At 46.0% G+C, this 20,743-nt stretch overlaps 1 protein-coding gene across 1 annotated transcript; it reads left to right on the top strand.

Moving 5' to 3' along the window:
* The first annotated feature begins 19,995 nt into the window (after nucleotides 1-19,995).
* Nucleotides 19,996-20,535, top strand: LOC125547416 (uncharacterized). The gene has a single exon (XM_048711283.2). It carries the CDS (start codon nucleotides 19,996-19,998, stop codon nucleotides 20,533-20,535), a length of 540 nt encoding a protein of 179 aa, XP_048567240.1.
* Nucleotides 20,536-20,743: the final 208 nt, after the last annotated feature.

The following is a 20,743-nucleotide window of genomic DNA, read 5'->3' as shown; positions in this document are numbered from 1 at the left end:
TATGAATACAATCAAAAGCAGCATGTAGGGTATTATCTCTTTGAGAGAGCCCAAACCTAGGTAAAACCTTGTGTCCATGTTACCATCGCACCAAGACGCCTAGGTTAGGACCCCTACTACGAGATACGCCGGATATATAACCGACAATGGTTATGGCTTCAAAGCTGTGAACTGAAGCATGGGACACTGCCTCTGGCAATTGGACATAGCCACTCTGCGAGGTAACGATTGATGTGTTGCTACAATATGATGTTGGCAGCCAGGCGACAAAATGGGTGGGGTGGAGTGGGATAATGCAACTATGGTCACCCCGAACAGGGAATGACACCTCAGCTTGCTAGTACTATGGTCAATGTGTTCTAGGATAGGCACCTTGGTCACCCCGGGCTGGACCAATGTTGCTATGAGTTGTGACCGACAGACGAGATGTTGGGATGCCACCCGTCGATGTTGCAGGTCACAGATGGGATATAGGGGGCGGCTTGCAGGGATGCTACGACCACGACTGCCACAGTAGCTGGCTGGAGAGTGTGTTGTTGGAGCGAGAGGGGATGGCGAGCTGCTGCTAGATGTCAGAGGTGTTGCTATGGCGACAACCCGCGTTTTAAGAAGGTTTTTGCCGTCCTTAGTTTTTCAGGGAACTACGAGAGATAGAGGAGGGGAGCTGGGACGAAGCGTTTGACTACTAAAATAGCCCACATGACTCGGAATGGACGTCTCTGCTACTTGTGAGCTGCGTTGGGATTTCCTCAAAGAGGAGAGGATGATGCAGTACAGTAGAGATAAGTATTTCCCTCGGTTATGAAACCAAGCTTATCAATCCAGTAGGAAAACCAAGCAACACTATGTAAACGGCACCCGCACACAAACAACAAATACTTGCAACCCAACGCGTAGAGGGGTTGTCAATCCCACAACAGTTACGAGCAAGATAACTTGTACAGTTTTTGATAGATAGATTGAACAAAAATACAAAATAAAATACATAAAAAAATTGCTGCAAGGTATTTTAGGTTTTAATATATGATAAAAGATAGACCCGGGGGCCATAGTTTTCACTAGAGGCTTCTCTTGAGAAAAATAATATATGATTGGTAAACCAATTATTGTGGGGCAATCTATCTATTATATTACTAAAACAATAGAAAACGTAGGGTTGAGATGTAATAATAGGAAAATAGTAAAAAAGAACGGCTGTGATATGCATGAAAGAAGTACCTATATGCATGTCTTCTTATCGCACACGTTTTCAGCCTAAAAGGGATGAGTCGGAGTAAAGAAAAAAAAATTGCTATGCTCATGCGAGTGGCAAGCTGAAGTCCGGATCACTTACATATATGTATCTTTGCTCATCTCATTGTTAAGCGCTAATGAAAGGTATTGCCTCCAGCCTAATTTGATATTTGTGGGCCAAGTACAAGTTTTTTTGGCTGGGTGGGCCAAGTACAAGATGAAGCCCAGAAAAAAAATGTACTTTTTTCAGTCTCCACTACAATTCGTGCTAACCAATGGATGCCAGCAGTTCCTAATCTATTTGTCTAAAAAAGCAGTTCCTAATCTGCATTAACGAGCTACACCAATTTTGGATTTTCAAAAAAAAAGATACACCAATTTTGTACGCCAATTTCAGCAGGAAAGTAAAGGACCAACCTTAATTTGTGCACACGAGTGAAACAGATTCAACTTTTTGACATAAAAGATGGTAGCAAGCATAATGTTTTTTTCCACATTAGCCACGTGCATAGGGTCTAATTGTCAAGTAATTTAGTTATTAGGAGCATGTAGTGAATGGAGCGACAAGAAAAAATATGGCTGTGCAATTTTTGAAAATAATAGATGGAGATAATTTCCTTATGTGGATTGACAGGTGCTTACGTGATTCTTACTTGAACAAACCTCCTACTTAAGATTAACCACCTCACAAGCATCTGCAACTACAAGAAAAGTATTATTTGGATCCAAGTCAGTCCCTTATGAAGTAGCGCATAAACTAGGGTTTAAGCTTCTGTCACTCTCGCAACCCATCATCTAATAACTGCTCCACAATGCATTCCCTTAGGCCCAAGTATGGTGAAGTGTCATGTAGTCAACGTTCACATGACACCACTAAGGGAATCACTACATACATACATATCAAGTTCACATGATTACTTGCAACAAGATTTCTCCCGTGACCTCAAGAACCAACACGATCAAGCTCATGATCTGAACATATAATCTTCCACCAACACTAGTAGATAAAGGGCCTTTAGTCCCGGTTGTGGAACCGGGACTAAAGGGTCGTTACTAAAGCCTCCCCTTTAGTCCCGGTTGGTAACACCAACCGGTACTAAAGGAAATTTTATGATTTTTTTGAATTTTTTTTGAATTTTTTTATTTTCAAATTTCTGAAATATTTTAACCTCTAGTCTCTAATCACCCCTCATCACTGCTCAATTTAATCTCTAATCTCTAATCACCCCTCATCATTCCAAATCATCTAACTTCCCGGACGGTCACCCATCCTCTCACTACTCTAGCCTGAGCACGCTTAACTTCCGGATTCTATTCTCCCTCGTTTCCAAGTCTGCACTTGTTGTTTTCCTGACAATAGTAAAATGTCAATCCTATTAACCCTCAGGAATTTAGCTTGAGCATGAAGTCACACATTTCACTGTTTGAGTTTGAAACTATTATTCTAAAAAACAATAATTATTTAGTAACACTAATATTTGTTGAATAATTAGTTTGACCATAGTTTGACCACAGTTTGACCATAGCTTGACCAATGTTTGACCAGATTTGACCAAAATTCAAGAAAACTGAAATAATTATTTAGTAACACTAATATTTCTTGAATAAGTAGTTTGACCATTGTTGGACCATAGTTTGACCAGATTTGACCAACATTCAAAAAAATGAAATAATTATTTAGTAACACTAATATTCTTGAATAATTATTTAGTAACACTAATATTTCTTGAATAAGTAGTTTGACCATAGTTTGACCAGATTTAACGAAAATACAAAAAAATGAAATTTGAGCATAACTTTTTTTCCTCTTAGAATTTGAGGATTCTAAAAATTTGCAAACATGCCGTAGGCTGTCAAAATCGGATGCGGATTTTCGTGCTGAACATTTTGATATATTATACGTTTTTTTCCGACATCGTATGCAATTACGTTTTCCCTGCACTTTTTGCAAAACAGGTCCAAATTTAAGTTTTTAAATTTTCCTAACTAGTAGATGTAGTAATATAACTACCTCTCGAAGGATTTTATTTTTTGAAGTTTTTACCATTTTCTTTTGATTTTTTCAAAACAAAAAAGGCGATCCAGGGGTGGTAGAGTTTGACAATGGGACCTTTAGTCCCGGTTTGAGACACAAACCGGGACTAAAGGGCATCGCACCCTTTAGTCCCGGTTCGTGTCTCAAACCGGGACTAAAGGTCTAATCTTTAGTCACGGTATTTAACTTACATTCCTGTTTGAAAACCCAATAGTTCCTGTTGGTATGATTTGCGGGCTTACCGGGTGTGCCATGAATCTGACAGGGCCTCTCAAGGATTTTATGTAAGTTGGATGGCCCGTTTTGTTGCCTTTGAAAGGTTTCTTCCGCTGACCGGACTTGGGACCGCTGAATCCGGCATTGACTGCCGTATCGTCTGCGTCGTCGTCATTGTTGTTATTACGACGTTTGTTTTTATTGCGGCCAGGTTTACCGTTGCCGTCCCGCACCTCGGAGGTGCCAGGGTCACCTGAACTGTTGATTCTACGAGCCAACCAGCTGTCTTCACCCACATAGAAGCGGGTCATAAGTGCCGTTAAGGCAGCCATGGTCTTCGGCTTTTCCTGCCCAAGGTGCCGGGCGAGCCATTCGTCACGGACGCTGTGCTGAATGGCCGCTAAGGCTTCGGCATCCGGACCGTCTTTTAGTTAAGAATCGATTCCAAAGCTTGTGTGCTGATTCGCCTGGCTGCTAAATTATGTGACTCAAGTCGTCAGCATCCGGTGGCCGGACATAAGTGCCCTAAAAGTTAGCCCTAAAAGCATCTTCCAAGTCTTCCCAGGTTCCAATGGAGTTTTCTGGGAGGCTATTTAGCTACTACTGTGCTGGTCCATTTAGCTTTAGAGGAAGATATTTAATGGTGTGGAGATCATCTCCTCGAGCCATATGAAGGAGAAGGAAATCTTCAATCCAGACGGCCGGATCCGTCGTTCCATCGTATGGTTCGATGTTTACGGATTTAAACCCTTCCGGAAACTGATGTTCCATAACCTCATCAGCGAAGCACAGGGGGTGTTCGGGCCCCTCCGTATCTCGCAATGTCGTGGCGGAGATCATCTGACATCTGAGTTCTGTACTTAAAGTGTCCATGCCACTTTATTGCTATGTGAAAAATATTTAAGTTGTTTGTTGGAAGAAAAATCTGTGATTTATGAACAACATTAATATTTTGTACAACCTTCACTACAAATTAGATGCTCTAGATTTGTTTAGATACAAATGTATTCAACACTTAAGTTTGTCTAGATACATCCTTATTTAGTAAAATCTGAGCCAGCAAACGCGAGACCGATGGAGTATATGTCTATTTTCAAGCAATCACGACTTACCAAAAACAACAAAAGAAAGAGTAAGAAATCACGATTTACCAAGGAAAAACATTTCAGTATTTTTAGCAATTTGTTGAAGCATTAATTAAATTCTATATTGAGTTGGTGGAAGGAAATCATGACTTCTCGAAGCATTAATTAAATTATATATACAGCTTTTACAGCAATTTATGCAAGCAATTTTCTACATGCACGTTTCCGTGGCTCAGTCAACGCTTTAAAAGATTTCCATCATAGGCCAGGGCACTCAACATCTGTGTTTATTTATTTCTTTCTTCTTTGTGTGAGCAAAAGACCCTCATTTTTCTTTAAGAAATTCCCTAACCTCGCCAAAATTCTTGCCCCGCCATGTTGTTGTGCCGTGCCTGGGCAGACCTGCCGCCGGAGCTTGTTTTCCGCATCGCCGACGGACTTGACGCCCTCAAGTGCTACGTGAGTGCGCGGGGAACTTACCTGACATGGCGTTTCGCGCTCATGCCACCATTCACGTCGCTGCTCGTGGACCATAGCGACGACCCCGCCAAGCGCTGCACCACCGCCTCAATCAAGCGTCGTACCACTGTAGCCTGGACCCTCACGCATCAAGCTCACCAAAATCCCCTATGTTAGGACATGTCTTGTCTACTGTGGCAGATGGCTTGCCCTCTTTGTCTACATCGACGACGGTCATAGTCTGCTTAGCCTTTTCCACCCCGTCATGGCCGTTGAGATCCTCCTGCCCCCGCTGATCTACGATAGATGCCTCGTCTCCAACATGCTCTTTGCACCCAACCCCACCACTAATTACTTATTGGCCGCCGTGATATGTGACATCAATAGGCTTCCTACATCGCGCAGGGGCCGGGAGGTGGGCCGTCCTCGACCCCATCCGCCTCGCCGATGGAGACCAGATCACTGACATCCTCTACAACAGAAATGGTATGGTCTACTGCCTCACTCAGTTTGGAGATGTCCACATGCTCCGCAATCTGTAGCGCTGCCGCAGGGAACCTATCACATTCTTGAGGGCCACACATTAGCGCATCACGTAGTGCATAACAAGCGGATCATCTAGATGCACGGGACAGGTCTAGATCTAAAAGTGTCGACCACTATAGAGACACTGTTGTCATCTGTGGGAAGCAACTTACTGTTTGACGTGGCCACCAATTTGACCCCGCCAAATAATACAATCTCGACTTTCACTAGCGCTAATAACCTTGTGTTCTAGGATTGTAACATATACCAAATCAGGAGGAATGCAGCCTCCACGGTTAGTATGCAGCTGCCAGGAGTGGGTCATTGTCATATCGAACATGAAAAAAATATTTGTTCTGAGTTATGACCCCCAGCGCCGACCATGTTGGGACATTCTAACTGACTTAATGGGACACTTAGTGTTTGTTGGGAGGAACAGGGCAGTGTCGATATATGCAGAAGGAGTTCGAGGACTCAGGGGTGATTGTGTGTATTGGATCGCTGGGAGAGGTAGTGATGGGGGCATGGTCTGTGACATCAAAACTGGCAGGTCAATACCTTGCATTCCCCTCATGGATGGCAAAATTCCGGGGTTTCCACAAAGCACAATTTGCTGGTACATTCTAAGTGGTGAATGAAAGAAGAGTTTACCCGACCCGAGCAAAGGCCCATGCTTAATCTGGAAAAAAGTGATGCATCACTAGGGCAGCCTGGTGACATAGTGATAAGGACCATGAACCACATTGGTGGAAGTGATGTTGTACCATCGGTAAAGGGTTTGGTTCATGTTTTTTGTATACTACATTCGAAGTTTATTTAATTCATTTGGAATTGTCGGCCTATCATTTGATTCACCGTTCCCTACATTTGAAGTAAAGAAGATAAATTTAACATAACATTAAACGATTGGAACCCAAACAACCTCTCACATAACAATTGATAAACTGGGGTTTGGGTTACTATCACTCTGGCAACCCATAATCAACAAACTGATTCCACAATTCCTTCTTCTAGGCATCAATACCGCGAAGTGTCTTGCAATCGACGTTCTCTTAACACCACTAGAGGAAGAACAACACAAAATATAATCAAAACATTGAATAGTTATCTACTTCGCATGACTACTACCAATAAGGCTTTCGCATGTCCTCAATAAATAATGTATAATGATCAGTAGGTATGAATATATGAAGAACAATCTGAAAATAACAATTTTTCACAAATAATTCTCCGATGCATCAACTACAAATGTGTAATCAACACATAAAATACTCACAGAATATGAACTTTGATACAAATATTGAGCAAGAGGGATGATCTAGGGTTTGAAGATTACATGGTGCTGGTGAAGATATTGATGGAGAAGATGATCCCAATGATGAATAGAGTGTTGGTGATCCTGATGATGAACATGAAAGTTTCTCCGGTGGAGTCGCTCCTCCATGCTTGTCGTCAGCCTCCTTCGCCACACCGAGCGTTGGCAAAAATTTAAGTGTCCATGCACTTTAGTGCTATGTGAAAAATATTGAAGTTGTTTGTTGGAAGCAAATATGTGATTTCTAAACAACATTAATATTTTGTACAACCTTCGCTACAAATTAGTTGATCTAGATTTGTTTAGATACAAATGTGTCCAACACTTAAACATGTCTAGAAACATCCTTATTTAGTAAAATCTGAGCCAGCTAACACGAGACTGATGGAGTATATGTCTATTTTCAAGCAATCACGACTTACAAAAAACAACAAAAGAAAACTAAGAAATCACGATTTACCAAGGAAAAACATTAGAGTATTTTTAGTAATTTGTTGAAGCATTAATTAAGTTCTATATTGATTTGGCGGAAGGAAATCATGACTTCTCGAAGCATTAATTAAATTATATATACAGCTCTTACCGCAATTTCTGCAAGTAATTTTCAGCATGCACGTTTTCGTGGCTCAGTCAACGCTTTAAAAGATTTCCATCATAGGCCTAGGCACTCAGCTTCTCTGTTTATTTGTTTCTTTCTTTCTTTGTGTGAGAAAAAGCCCCTCGTTTTTATTAAGAAATTCCCTAACCTCGCCAAGATTCTTACCCCGCCATGTTGTCGTGCCGTGCCTGGGCAAACCTGCCGCCGAACTTGATGACCCGAAGTGCTACACGAGTGCGCGGGGAACTTACCTGAGATGGCGTTTCACGCTCATGCCACCATTCTCGTCGCTGCTCAGGGACCACAGCGACGACCCCGCAAGCGCTGCACCGCCGCCACCATCAAGCGTCGTACCACTGTAGCCTTGACCCTCACGCATCAAGCTCACCACAATCCCCTGTGTTAGGACCTGTCTTGGCTACTGCGGCGGATGGCTTGCCCTCTTTGTCTGCATAGACGACGGTCATAGTCTGCTCCCTTTGTCATGGCTGCTAAGATCCTCCTGCCCCCGCTAATCTACGATAGGCGCCTCATCTCCAAGATTGTGTTTGCAACCAACCCCACCACTAATGACTTATTGGCCGCTGTGATATGTGAAATCAATGGGCTTGCCAACATCGCCGCAGGGGCCGGGAGGTGGGCCGTCCTCGACCCCATCCGCCTCGCCGATTGTGACACCCCAAAATTTTACCCTTGATTTATTGATTAAAAAATTTGCTAGGAAATTTAAACCTTTATTTTCTGGATTTTTCTTTTGATTCCAGAGCCATTCTTTACCTTATTATTATGGGGTTTTTACCTCAAGTGAAAAACTTTCCAAATGTATTATTGGACTTGTTTCTCCCCTCAAGAAAAACATTTCTATTATCAGTGGATTTATTTGCATAATTATTCCTTTCTGAGCCTTATTCCTTAAAATGATTTTTCTTAAGTTTCAGGACCCAATTTGCACCGCAACCTTTCGATATATTTATCTAAAATTCCAACTAAAATTTGGAGATGTCATGTGATGTTTTTAAATCACTTTTATGCAAAAATATATTTCATTCTTTCATATTTTGAGCTCTAGACCAAGTTTTCAAATCTGGTCCAGTGGGAAATTTTGCACTACAACCCATTTAAATACTTCTTTAAAATTTCCACCAAAATTATGGGATGTTTGTAGGAGTGTTTTATTCAACTCTATGCAAAAACCCATTGATGTTCTTTGAAAGATTTGAGTGAATCAACCTCATTTTCATTCTGGCCCAGTTGGGTGTTTTCTACTGCAACCCTAATTTATCTTGCTCTAGTAACCATGAGATTTTTCCTAATTATAGCCCATCCTACAAAACCCTTAAGTCCAGGAGAGTGGACCCATTGGAGGATTTTAAGTGCATGCAATGAGGCATTGTTCTTTCTGTCCAAAACTGAAGTTTTGCAAAGCTTGCACTAACAAGTTTCTGGTTTTGTCCAAATGACCTTGCCATCCTCTCCTTTATCTAAAGAGACACTGATCTGGAAAGTTTGGCCACCCCAAGAGTTGCCTGGATGCCATTAGCATTTTGTCAAACAACTGGTGTGCATGGCCAGTTTTGACATGATTTTTGTCTTTGCACTGTGACCTTGCACATCTGGGCAAACCAACATGTCCACTAATGTCCTAGGGGACCCTAGCCTAGACCTGCTAATCCCCAGCTCCACCCAAGCCGCCTAGCTTGCTCTGGCATTTCGCCGAACGCTTGGCGTGCATGCTCTGGGCGCGCCCAGAGCGCACGTTTTGCACGCGCGCGCACCAAGCCGCCGCGTCCCGCTGTCGACGCCCCGCGCTCGTTCTGGCCCTTGCCCTCTCCCAGTCGACGCCCCGACCCCTCCCACGTCGCAGAGCTGCCCCTGGAGCACCACAGCTCCGCCGTCAGGTCGGCCACGACGGCTAGCGGGCGGCCACAGCAACCTCTGCCGTGGGCAGCGCCGCCCGAGCCTCCTCTACTTGCCAGCTGCCCTCGTGAGCAGTCCATCCTCATCCGCTCGCCCTCCCGACCCCGCTAGCCTCCACCACGTCGCCCTGACCGCTACAGAGCGGCGGTTCGCCGGCGACCTTATCCACGGCCGCGAAACCGCCATGGCTACGCTATATAAGGGCCCCCCCCCCCCGAGCTCATCCAAGCCTGCAGGCAGCCTCGGACCATCCCACTGGTACTCCTACAGCCCGCAATCGACGGCGAGAGGCCATCTTCCTCGTCTCAGGCCAGCTCGGCCGTCGTTCCGCTCCAGTGCCGTGCATCGCCAGCAGAGCCGCCCCCACCCTTCCAACACCACCGCTCGACTCCCCTTGACCCTGCGGAGCTGCCCAGCATCTCAAACACGGTCGGGAGCCACGGCATCCCAGAGCCCCAAACCCACCCGAAGCTTCCTCCGCCGCGGGGCTCACCGCCGGCGACTCCCTTCGCCCCCACCACCCTAGAGACCACCGGGAGGACCGCCCCGGGGTGGCGGATGCATCCCGACCCTCTGGAGCCCGCGGGAAACCACCGTTCGCCGGCGTTGATCGCTGGAGCCTCGCCTCTGTTCAGCCAGAGGAAGAAGGAGGCGAGGGCGACTGGTCAAACCTGACTAGTGGGCCCCCTGGACCCACTGTCAGTGACCAGCCCCGCCACCACGTTCTTTAAGTGAAAGCGCAACACCCCAGAGTACGTCTCCCCTGCTAAGAAAGCGTATTCTGTATTGGAACATTTTCCTTTTTCTGTTTTATTTTAAAAACATAATTGGACTAAACATTGACTGGCTATAACTTTCTAAATATAAATCCAAATGACTTGATTCTTTTTCTGTTGTTTCCCAAATATTGTCTAGTTTATTTTCCTATTTATTTTTCAAAATTTTCCAAACAACTTTTTTGTACTATTTTTAAAGTATGTGTTATTTGAATATTTTCAAAAATAGGAGTTTGAAGAAGGAGAAAACTTTCAAAAGTTTTGGAATGCACCCTGCCTCTCCACAACTTGAAGGCAAGGATTCTGAACCCTGGCATAATATTTCATGGGTTGTTTGATACGGTTATAACACCACCTCGACATGAAGCATTAGTTATTTTTATGTGACGATGTGATCATACGCTTTGAGTGCATAATGAAAAGTCTTGCTGTTGGAAATGGATAGGCTTGTGATAGCAATCACCCTCATATGCCTCTCATGCCTACCGGGAAGGATCCGGGTAAGTCTCTGTCTTGGGTAGACACGAGCTTGTCCCTCGTCGAGACGGTTATGACCGGTGGGGCAGGGGGAGGTATGATGAGTGGTGGTGGTGTCTGATGGATGTGAAATATAATTCTTGAGCTAACCATGCAGGAAATACTTAAACCTCCTGAGTCGACAGTAGATCGAGTCTTGTTCCAGTAACCCCCATACTTGTTTCGTGCTGCCACTTGTCCCTGCCGTAGGTGGGGTACGGTTCAGTAAGTTTTCAACCCCTGTCTTAGCACACACCGTACAGAGAGGCCATGGTGGAAGATACCGGCTGCATCCGGTAGGCATGCCACCTGGTCTGGGGGTATGGGTGTTTCCGGTTGGGACCGAGAGGGGGGCACCCCTTAGAGCGCGCGATAGAAATTTGATCCCATGCTATGCGAGGTTGTAGCCTCCCCACTTAGAGTTTTTCTTAACAGGTGTCGTGGGTGATTCCAGACACGAGTAAAGTTAAGTTGGTGTGTGCAAGTCAGACGTGTTTTCGACTAAAAACCATAGACAGAATTAGTTTCGATGGACTAAAGAAATCCGTTACTCGTGGGTAAAGAGTACACCCTCTGCAGAGATATTATACCTATTCGAATAGCTGTGTCCATGGTTAAGGACTACAGTCTGGGATGGGTCAAGTGTCGGTCTTAGTGTCGGTCTTCGGAGGAAAAACTACTGAACCAGAACATTAGTTATGATCTGTGACATATGATGATTATGATTATTATTATTGTGGACTAATCATTTTTATTATTTGAAATTTATGAGTATCCCTGGGACGGTTCTACCTCCTAGATATTCACTGTGATTATTCTTATATAAGCCCTTTATGTGGTGTCGCTCAGACGCCCGACTGTGGCATGCTTGTCATTTCATTTGCTTATAAGCCCTTTATGGGGTGTCGCTCAGACGCCCGACTGTGGCATGTTTGTCATTTCATTTACTTATAAGCCCTTTATGTGGTGTCGCTCAGACGCCCGACTGTGGCATGTTTGTCATTTCATCTACTTATAAGCCCTTTATGTGGTGTCGCTTAGATGCCCGATTGAGGCATACTTTATATTGTCATCCTTTCGAGGCGTCGCTTCAGACACCCGATCGGTGCATTCTATTTCTACTCGCTGATTGCATATTCATATATGACATGATTAACCTGCTTGCATGCATCATGAGCTTCATTCATGACTGACGAAGTAATCATAGAATATTTCAAAGCATGATTATCAGTGGCTATATTATACATGAGTTCTTAATGTTTGCGAGTACATTCAAAGTACTCACTGGCTTGTCTCTGGCTATTGTCTTGGCCAGATTTCTTGTGTGGAGAGGAGCGTTGTGATGACAGCCCCGGAACCTACGCAATGATGATAGCAGCCTCGCGAAGATAGGAGTTATCCTGGTCAGCTGTTCCTGTGGAAAATGGAGTCCCATAGACGCTGATGATCCGCATACCGCTTTCGCCATCAACCACTAGAAACCAATTGTTGAACCCATAGGCCAGAATGGTCTTGTACTACATATTTTGTATTTTGCTTGGAGTTTCTATAACAAGTTGGTGTCTCATCAGCTAACAGTAGTCCTGGGGCTGGTGAGCACAAGGGCCGCTTTTGGGAAATTAATATCCCGAAAAAACCGGTCCTGACAAACTTGGTATCAGAGCCAGGCTGACCATTGGCTAATCCTATCTTAGCTAGGTCGAAAAACCTAGGTAAACCAACCCACCAGACCTTCACCAAACCCCGGCCAAGTTTCTCGTGTAAGATAGCCTCACAGTGACCTGACACCTTTTGGTAGTCGGTGCCCAACCTATCAGCCTAGCCTGTCGGTCACACGCCAGTGACCGGCCCCTGAATAGTCTTTTTCGCAAGCGTGCGAAGGAAGACTCCATCCCATTTTTCTATAAAAGGGCACGCTAGCCTCAACCCAGCCCAGCACAACCTCTAACCCCAAATAAAGCTAAAATGCCAGGACCCATTGTTCACAATGAGACCACAGCAACCAACCTTGGAGGTTTTGTGACCGTGCTAGCAAACCTCACCCGCCGTGCCTTTGCATTAGAAGAGCCCCCAGAATATGTTGTGTACCAAGGGTCCATGAGCAGTGAGAGCCATCAATTTTGGGCCACTGTGCACGTCTATGGTAGGGGTCTATCGCCAGAACGCCCCTACAGGTTCACCGGAAGGACAACTTCCTTTGAGCCACAAGCCATCCAACTAGCTGCTCGAGAAGCTATAGTTCAACTCCGGCACCTGTCGCCCAGAGTTAACTGTCGCTCATTCTACTACTACCCGAGCCGTGATGGGTATGGTAGGCCACCCCAGGTTGCCAACGGAGATCACGAGACGGATCCTGCATTATTGCATCTGGTGCGCTATGTAAGTGCACTAGAGGGACTATTCAATCAAATCACCCTTCATCTGATCGCAGCTCGTGGAGAACTGATCCACCGAGCCCCAGTGAGAAGAGAAGATGAGCCCGACGCCGACAACCCAGTCGTGCTGTTCGGACAACCGATCGAGACCTTGAGGTCAGCCCCAGCCATCAACCAAGGTGCTTTGATGACCCCAGAAGTGCTTCGTCGCCTTTTGGGAACACACTCCAACGGGATTGTGGCCAACAATCCCCGTGATGGTCATCATCGCTACCCCGACCCTACAGTTCCTCAACCCCCTCCAGCTAACCCCGATGGTGAGGCCAATGGAGAAGCCTCGACATCCACAAGGCACATCCGTTTAGATATAAACGAGGTGGACTAAGTCACTCGAATAGTACCGAGTCTTAGTATGTCCACACCCTGTAATTGTGTGATCTTGTATCGCCACAATGTTGTCTTCATGTGCATCCCTATTTTAAATAGCAGTTGTATGTGGAGGTACAGTTGCATTTTTAATCCTGGGCGTACAGTAACACGTCACTTTTGTGAGATGTGTGTATCTGTGGCTTGGACCCCGACCCCATGAGAGCAGAACCAGCAAACTAGTGCCCCTCCCCATAGTAATTAACCCAGCCCAGTTGCTATATAAGGGCCAGCTCGTGATCTTGCAGAGTACCCCTCATCTTGTGCGCAACCCTCACAACCATTTCTTGCCATGCCGAGCCCTAGAATTTATCTGTGAACCCCAGATGCAACACCGGTTAGTTTTGTTAAAATATTGTGGGACTTTACCTGCAGTACCATGGGTTCTACCCAGCCACCCCAGTATGAGCTGCTCAAGTCGAGGATCACCTCATCCACCTTGAAATATTGGGCAGTAGTACACATCCCTCTCATAAACTCAAACCAATACCCCACGGAAGTCTCCTTCCTGGGGAAATCTATGCCGACCCCGCAAATGGCCATAGAAGCTGCTGCACATGAAGCACTTGTTTGCCTTCGATTCGCAGTACCTTATGCCAGCGAACGAGGGTATAACTACTTCCCGAATCGAGCAGCACCCGGAGGAGTGACATCTTTTCCCGGTGGACGAATTGAGAGAGACCCAGAACTGGCCAACCTTGTCCAATATGTCATCGCTCAGGAGCGTTTGACCCAGTGAGTAATGGGTTATCTCCAAAGCCTCGCTGATTTAAATCCTCAGATCGCCATCGGCAGACCACTGAGGCCCGACCAGGAGAGACACATTCATCGTCTGGTCAATCCGCTTCCCCCGATAGAAGAAGAGTGCGCCCCTGTACCAGAGATGTTTTCTCGGGACCCCGTCCAGTTGCCGTTTTAATTCTAGACGTTACTACTACGTTTATTATTGCAACATTTATTTTTGTGTTGTAACTTATGCGTGGTACCCTGAGTTTGTGCGACAAGTCAATTATTTGGTTTCAATTATTATGAGTAGTTTTGCTGCTGTAAATTTTTGATTAACTAATTTTCACTCGCGAAAAATCCCAAAGTGAGATTTCTCTTCCCCTGAGTTACTGCAACATATATCTCCTCACGACAAAGATTTCATTCACGCAGCACCACGGCAGCAGACTCACAACCACAACCACTTGAACACATGCACTGCTTGCAAAACCACGTAACCGTGTTGCATCTAACTGATCACCCCCCTAACACACCACAGTCTCGAAAGGAGAAATTTGTGGGTAAATTATTCGGACACAGTTGCCCACAAGCACACTGACAGCGGTTAGCACCGGACACCGCACCTAATCCTCGTGCTCACCGCCGCTGCAAAGAGCCATCACTCGAGCAGCAGCGTCCCGTCGATCATCGAGGATCATCGCGCACAGGAGCACGGAGAGCGCCAGCAATGCCGCCAGCCCTCCGCACATCAGGATCACGTACCAATCTGGCATCGCCTCCGCCATTAAAACCTCGTCTCTAGCTTCTGTAAACGGAAATGGAGGAGGAAGAAGGGGAAGGAGAAGTGAGGCCAGGTGTGAGGAAGAAGAGAGAAGCACCTCGGCCGTTTTATAGCTCGAGCTCGGTGTACGGTGGGCGAAGTCCACCAGCGCCGCTCATCGCCCGATCACCGGTGTTCGGAGGCGAATCCGCGAGCAGTGTTGACAGCACGCTGGCCCGCAAGGTGAGTGCACGCTGCACCGGCAGCTAGCACGCCGCGCACTACCGCGGTACGGCCTAGATGCCCTACGCGCTAAACGTCGCCGGTGGAGAAAGCACGGGAAAGCGCGCGGGAGAGAGGAAGAAGAGAGAACCGGAGGAAGAAGAAGAGACTGATAGTAGACCCCGGGTCCACCTGTCAGCCAGTGAGAGCACTGTGCTCTCGGGTTCGACCAGCGTATTTTAAATTTAGAATTTATTCTAAACTTACTGTATCCAACGTATAAATCTCTCGTTTTCCACCTAACCATAGATTTTTCCATGCAGCGCTAGTGTTCCACACTGTGGTTTTACACCACTTATTGCCCTCTCATTGTAGCCACATTTTATTGCACATATTTTCTTAAAACAGCTTTTAACAAATCTCGAGGATGAGATTTTTCTTAAGGGGGGTAGTGTTGTGACACCCCAAAATTTTACCCTTGATTTCTTGATTAAAAATTTTGCCGGGAAATTTAAACCTTTATTTTCTGGATTTTTCTTTTGATTTCAGAGCCATTCTTTACCTTATTATTATGGGGTTTTTACCTCAAGTGAAAAACTTTACAAATGTATTATTGGACTTGTCTCTCCCCTCAAGAAAAACATTTCTATTATCACTGGATTTATTTGCATAATTATTCCTTTCTGAGCCTTATTCCTTAAAATGATTTTTCTTAAGTTTCAGGACCCAATTTGCACTGAAACCTTTTGATATATTTATCTAAAATTCCAACCAAAATTTCGAGATGTCATGTGATGTTTTTAAATCACTTTTATTCAAAAATATATTTCATTCTTTGGATATTTTGAGGTCTACACCAAGTTTTCAAATCTGGTCCAGTGGGCAATTTTGCACTACAACCCATTTAAATATTTCTTTAAAATTTCCACCAAAATTATGGGATGTTAATAGGAGTATTTTATTCAACTCTATGCAAAAACCCATTGATGTTCTTTGAAAGATTTGAGTGAATCAACCTCATTTTCATTCTGGCCCAGTTGGGTGTTTTCTACTGCAACCCTAATTTATCTTGCTCTAGTAACCATGAGCTTTTTCCTAATTATAGCCCATCCTACAAAACCCTTAAGTACAGGAGAGTGGACCCATTGGAGGATTTTAAATCCATGCAATGAGGCATTGTTCTTTCTGTCCAAAACTGAAGTTTTGCAAAGCTTGCACTAACAAGTTTCTGGTTTTGTCCAAATGACCTTGCCATCCTCTCCTTCATCTAAAGAGACACTGATCTGGAAAGTTTGGCCACCCCAAGAGTTGCCTAGATGCCATTAGCATTTTGTCAAACACCTGGTGTGCATGGCCAATTTTGACATGATTTTTGCCTTTGCACTGTGACCTTGCACCTCTGGGCAAACCAACATGTCCACTAATCTCCTAGGGGACCCTAGCCTAGACCTGCTAATCCCCAGCTCCACCCAAGCCGCCTAGCATGCTCTGGCATTTCGCCGAACACTTGGCGTGCACGCTCTGGGCGCGCCCAGAGCGCACGTTTTGCACGCATGCGCACCGAGCCGTCGCGTCCCGTTGCCGACGCCCTGCGCTTGTTCTGGCCCTTCCCCTCTCCCGGTCGACGCCCCGACCCCTCCCGCATCGCAGAGCTACCCCTGGAACTCCACCACTCCGCCGTCAGGTCGGCCACGGCGGCTAGCGGGCGGACACAGCAACCTCTGCCATGGACAGCGCCACCCGAGCCTCCTCTGCTAGCCAGCTACCCTCGTGAGCAGTCCATCCTCATCCGCTCGCCCTCCCGACCCATCTAGCCTCCACCAAGTCGCCCTGACCGCTACAGAGCGGCGGTTCGCCGGTGACCTTATCCATGGCCGTGGAACCGCCATGGCTACGCTATATAAGGGGCCCCCCGAGCTCATCCAAGCCTGCAGGCAGCCTCAGACCATCCCACTGGTACTCGTACAGCCCGCAATCGACGGCGGGAGGCCATCTTCCTCGTCTCCGGCCAGCTCGGCCGCCATTGCGCTCTGGTGCCGTGCATCGCCAGCAGAGCCTCCCCCACCCTTCCAACACCACCGCTCGAATCCCCTTGACCCTGCGGAGCTGCCCAGCATCTCAAACACGGTCGGGGGCCACGGCATCCCAAAGCCCCAAACCCACCCGAAGATTCCTTCGCCGCGGGGCTCACCGCTGGCGAATCCCTTCGCCCCCACCACCCTAGAGACCACCGGGAGGACCGCCCCGGGGTGGCGGATCCATCCCGACCCTCCAGAGCCTGCGGGAAGCCACTGCTCGCCGGCGTTGATCACCGGAGCCTCACCTCTGTTCGGCCAGAGGAAGAAGAAGGCGGGGCGACTGGTCAAACCTGACCAGTGGGCCCCCTGGACCCACTGTCAGTGACCAGCCCTGCCACCACGTGCTTTAAGTGAAAGCGCAACGCCCCAGAGTACGTCTCCCCTGCTAAGAAAGCGTATTCTGTATTGAAACGTTTTCCTTTTTTCTGTTTTATTTTAAAAACAGAATTTGACTAAACTTTGACTGGCTATAACTTTTTAAATATAAATCCAAATGACTTTATTCTTTTTCAGTTGTTTCCCAAATATTGTCTAGTTTGTTTTCATATTTATTTCAAAATTTTCCAAACAACTTTTTTGTACTGTTTTTAAAGTATGTGTTATTTGAATATTTTCAAAAATAGGAGTTTGAAGAAGGAGAAAACTTTCAGAAGTTTTGGAATGCACCCTGCCTCTCCACAACTTGAAGGCAAGCATTCTGAACCCTAGCATAATATTTCGTGGGTTGTTTGATACGGTTATAACACCACCTTGACATGAAGCATTAGTTATTTTTATGTGACGTTGTGATCATACGCTTTGAGTGCATAATGAAAATTCTTGCTGTTGGAAATGGATATGCTTGTGATAGCAATCACCCTCATATGCCTCTCATGCCTACCGGGAAGGATCCGGGAAAGTCTCTGTCTTGGGTAGACACGAGCTTGTCCCTCGTCGAGACGGTTATGACCGGTGGGGCAGGGGGAGGTATGATGAGTGGTGGTGGTGTCTGATGGATGTGAAATATAATTCTTGAGCTAACCATGCAGGAAATACTTAAACCTCCTGAGTCAACCGTAGATCGAGTCTTGTTCCAGTAACCCCCATACTTGTTTCGTGCTGCCACTTGTCCCTGCCGTAGGTGGGGTACGGTTCAGTAAGTTGTCAACCCCTGTCTTAGCACACACCGTACAGAGAGGCCATGGTGGAAGATACCGGCTGCATCCGGTAGGCATGCCACCTGGTCCGGGGGCATGGGTGTTTCCGATTGGGACCGAGAGGGGGGCACCCCTTAGAGCGCGCGATAGAAATTTGATCCCATGCTACGCGAGGTTGTAGCCTCCCCACATAGAGTTTTGCTTAACAGGTGTCGTGGGTGATTCCAGACACGGGTAAAGTTAAGCTGGTGTGTGCAAGTCAGGCGTGTTTTCGACTAAAAGACCGTAGACGAAATTAGTTCCGATGGACTAAAGAAATCCGTTACTCGTGGGTAAAGAGTACACCCTCTGCAGAGATATTATACCTATTCGAATAGCCATGTCCATGGTTAAGGACTACAGTCTGGGATGGGTCAAGTGTCGGTCTTAGTGTCGGTCTTCGGGAAAAACTACTGAACCAGAACATTAGTTATGATCTGTGACATATGATGATTATGATTATTATTATTGTGGACTAATCATTTTTATTATTTGAAATTTATGAGTATCCCTGGGACGGTTCTACCTCCTAGATATTCACTGTGATTATTCTTATATAAGCCCTTTATGTGGTGTCGCTCAGACGCCCGACTGTGGCATGCTTGTCATTTCATTTGCTTATAAGCCCTTTATGCGGTGTCGCTCAGACGCCCGACTATGGCATGTTTGTCATTTCATTTACTTATAAGCCCTTTATGTGGTGTCGCTCAGACGCCCGACTGTGGCATGTTTGTCATTTCATCTACTTATAAGCCCTTTATGTGGTGTCGCTTAGATGCCCGATTGAGGCATACTTTATATTGTCATCCTTTCGAGGCGTCGCTTCAAACACCCGATCGGTGCATTCTATTTCTACTCGCTGATTGCATATTCATATATGACATGATTAACCTGCTTGCATGCATCATGAGCTTCATTCATGACTGACGAAGTAATCATAGAATATTTCAAAGCATGATTATCAGTGGCTATATTATACATGTGTTCTTAATGTTTGCGAGTACATTCAAAGTACTCACTGGCTTGTCCCTGGCTATTGTCTTGGCCAGATTTCTTGTGTGGAGAGGAGCATTGTGATGACAGCCCCGGAACCTACGCAATGATGATAGCAGCCTCGCGAAGATAGGAGTTATCCTGGTCAGCTGTTCCTGTGGAAAATGGAGTCCCATAGACGCTGATGATCCGCAAACCACTTTCGCCATCAACCACTAGAAACCAATTGTTGTACCCATAGGCCAGAATGGTCTTGTACTACATACTTTGTATTTTGCTTGGAGTTTCTGTAACAAGTTGGTGTCTCATCAGCTAGCAGTAATCCTGGCGCTGGTGAGCACAAGGGCCGCTTTTGGGAAATTAATATCCCGAAAAAACCGGTCATGACACCGATGGAGACCAGATCACTGACCTCCTCTACCACAGAAATGGTATGGTCTATTGCCTCACTCGGTTTGGAGATGTCCACAAGCTCCGCCTGCTGTAGCGCCGCCGTAAGGAACCTGTCATTCTGGAGGGCCACACATTAGCACATCATGTAGTGCATAACAAGCGGATCATCTAGATGCACGGGACGACACCAGATCTAAAAGTGCCGACCACTATAGAGACATTGTTTTCATCTGTGGGAAGCAACTTACTGTTCGACTTGGCCACCGGTTTCGCCCCGCCATATAATTCAATCTCGACTTTCACTAGCGCTAATAACCTTGTGTTCTGCGATTATTACATATACCAAATTTGGAGGAATGCAGCCTCCACAGTTAGTATGCAGCTGTCGGGAGTGGGTCGTTGTCATATCGAACATGACAAAATATTTGTTCTGAGGTATGACCCCCAGCGCCTACCATGTTGGGACGTTCTGACTGACTTAAGGGGACACTTAGTGTTTGTTGGGAGGATCAAAGCAGTGTCGATATATGCAGAAGGTGTTCCGGGACTCAAGGGTGATTGTGTGCACTGGATCGGTGGGAGAGGTAGGGATTGGGGCATGGTCTTTGATATGAAAACTGGTAGGTCAACACCTTGCATTCCCCTAATGGATGGTGTCATTCCTGGGTGTCCACAAAGCATAATCTGCTGGTACTTTCTAAGCGATGAATGAAATAAGAATTTACCAGACCCGAGCAAGGGCCCAAGATTAATCTAGAAAGAAAGTCATTTGTCACTGGGGCAGCTTGGCGACATAGTGATAAGGACCACCAACCACGTTGGTGGAAGTGATGTTGTACCGTTGGTAAAGGATTTTGTTTGTGTGTTTTTATCCTTCATTCGAAGTTTGTTTAATTCATGTGGAATCGTCAGCCTGTCAT

Source organism: Triticum urartu, chromosome 3A (genome assembly GCF_056163025.1).
Source record: "Triticum urartu cultivar PI428250 chromosome 3A, HENAU_Tu73, whole genome shotgun sequence".
Classification (NCBI taxonomy): Eukaryota; Viridiplantae; Streptophyta; class Magnoliopsida; order Poales; family Poaceae; genus Triticum; species Triticum urartu.
The sequence above is the reverse complement of the archived record's forward strand: the minus strand, read 5'-3'. Positions and strand labels throughout refer to the sequence as shown.

Coding starts and splice junctions, on each gene's coding strand:
- LOC125547416 (XM_048711283.2), top strand. CDS start 19,996: ATGCACGGGACGACACCAGATCTAAAAGTGCCGACCACTATAGAGACA.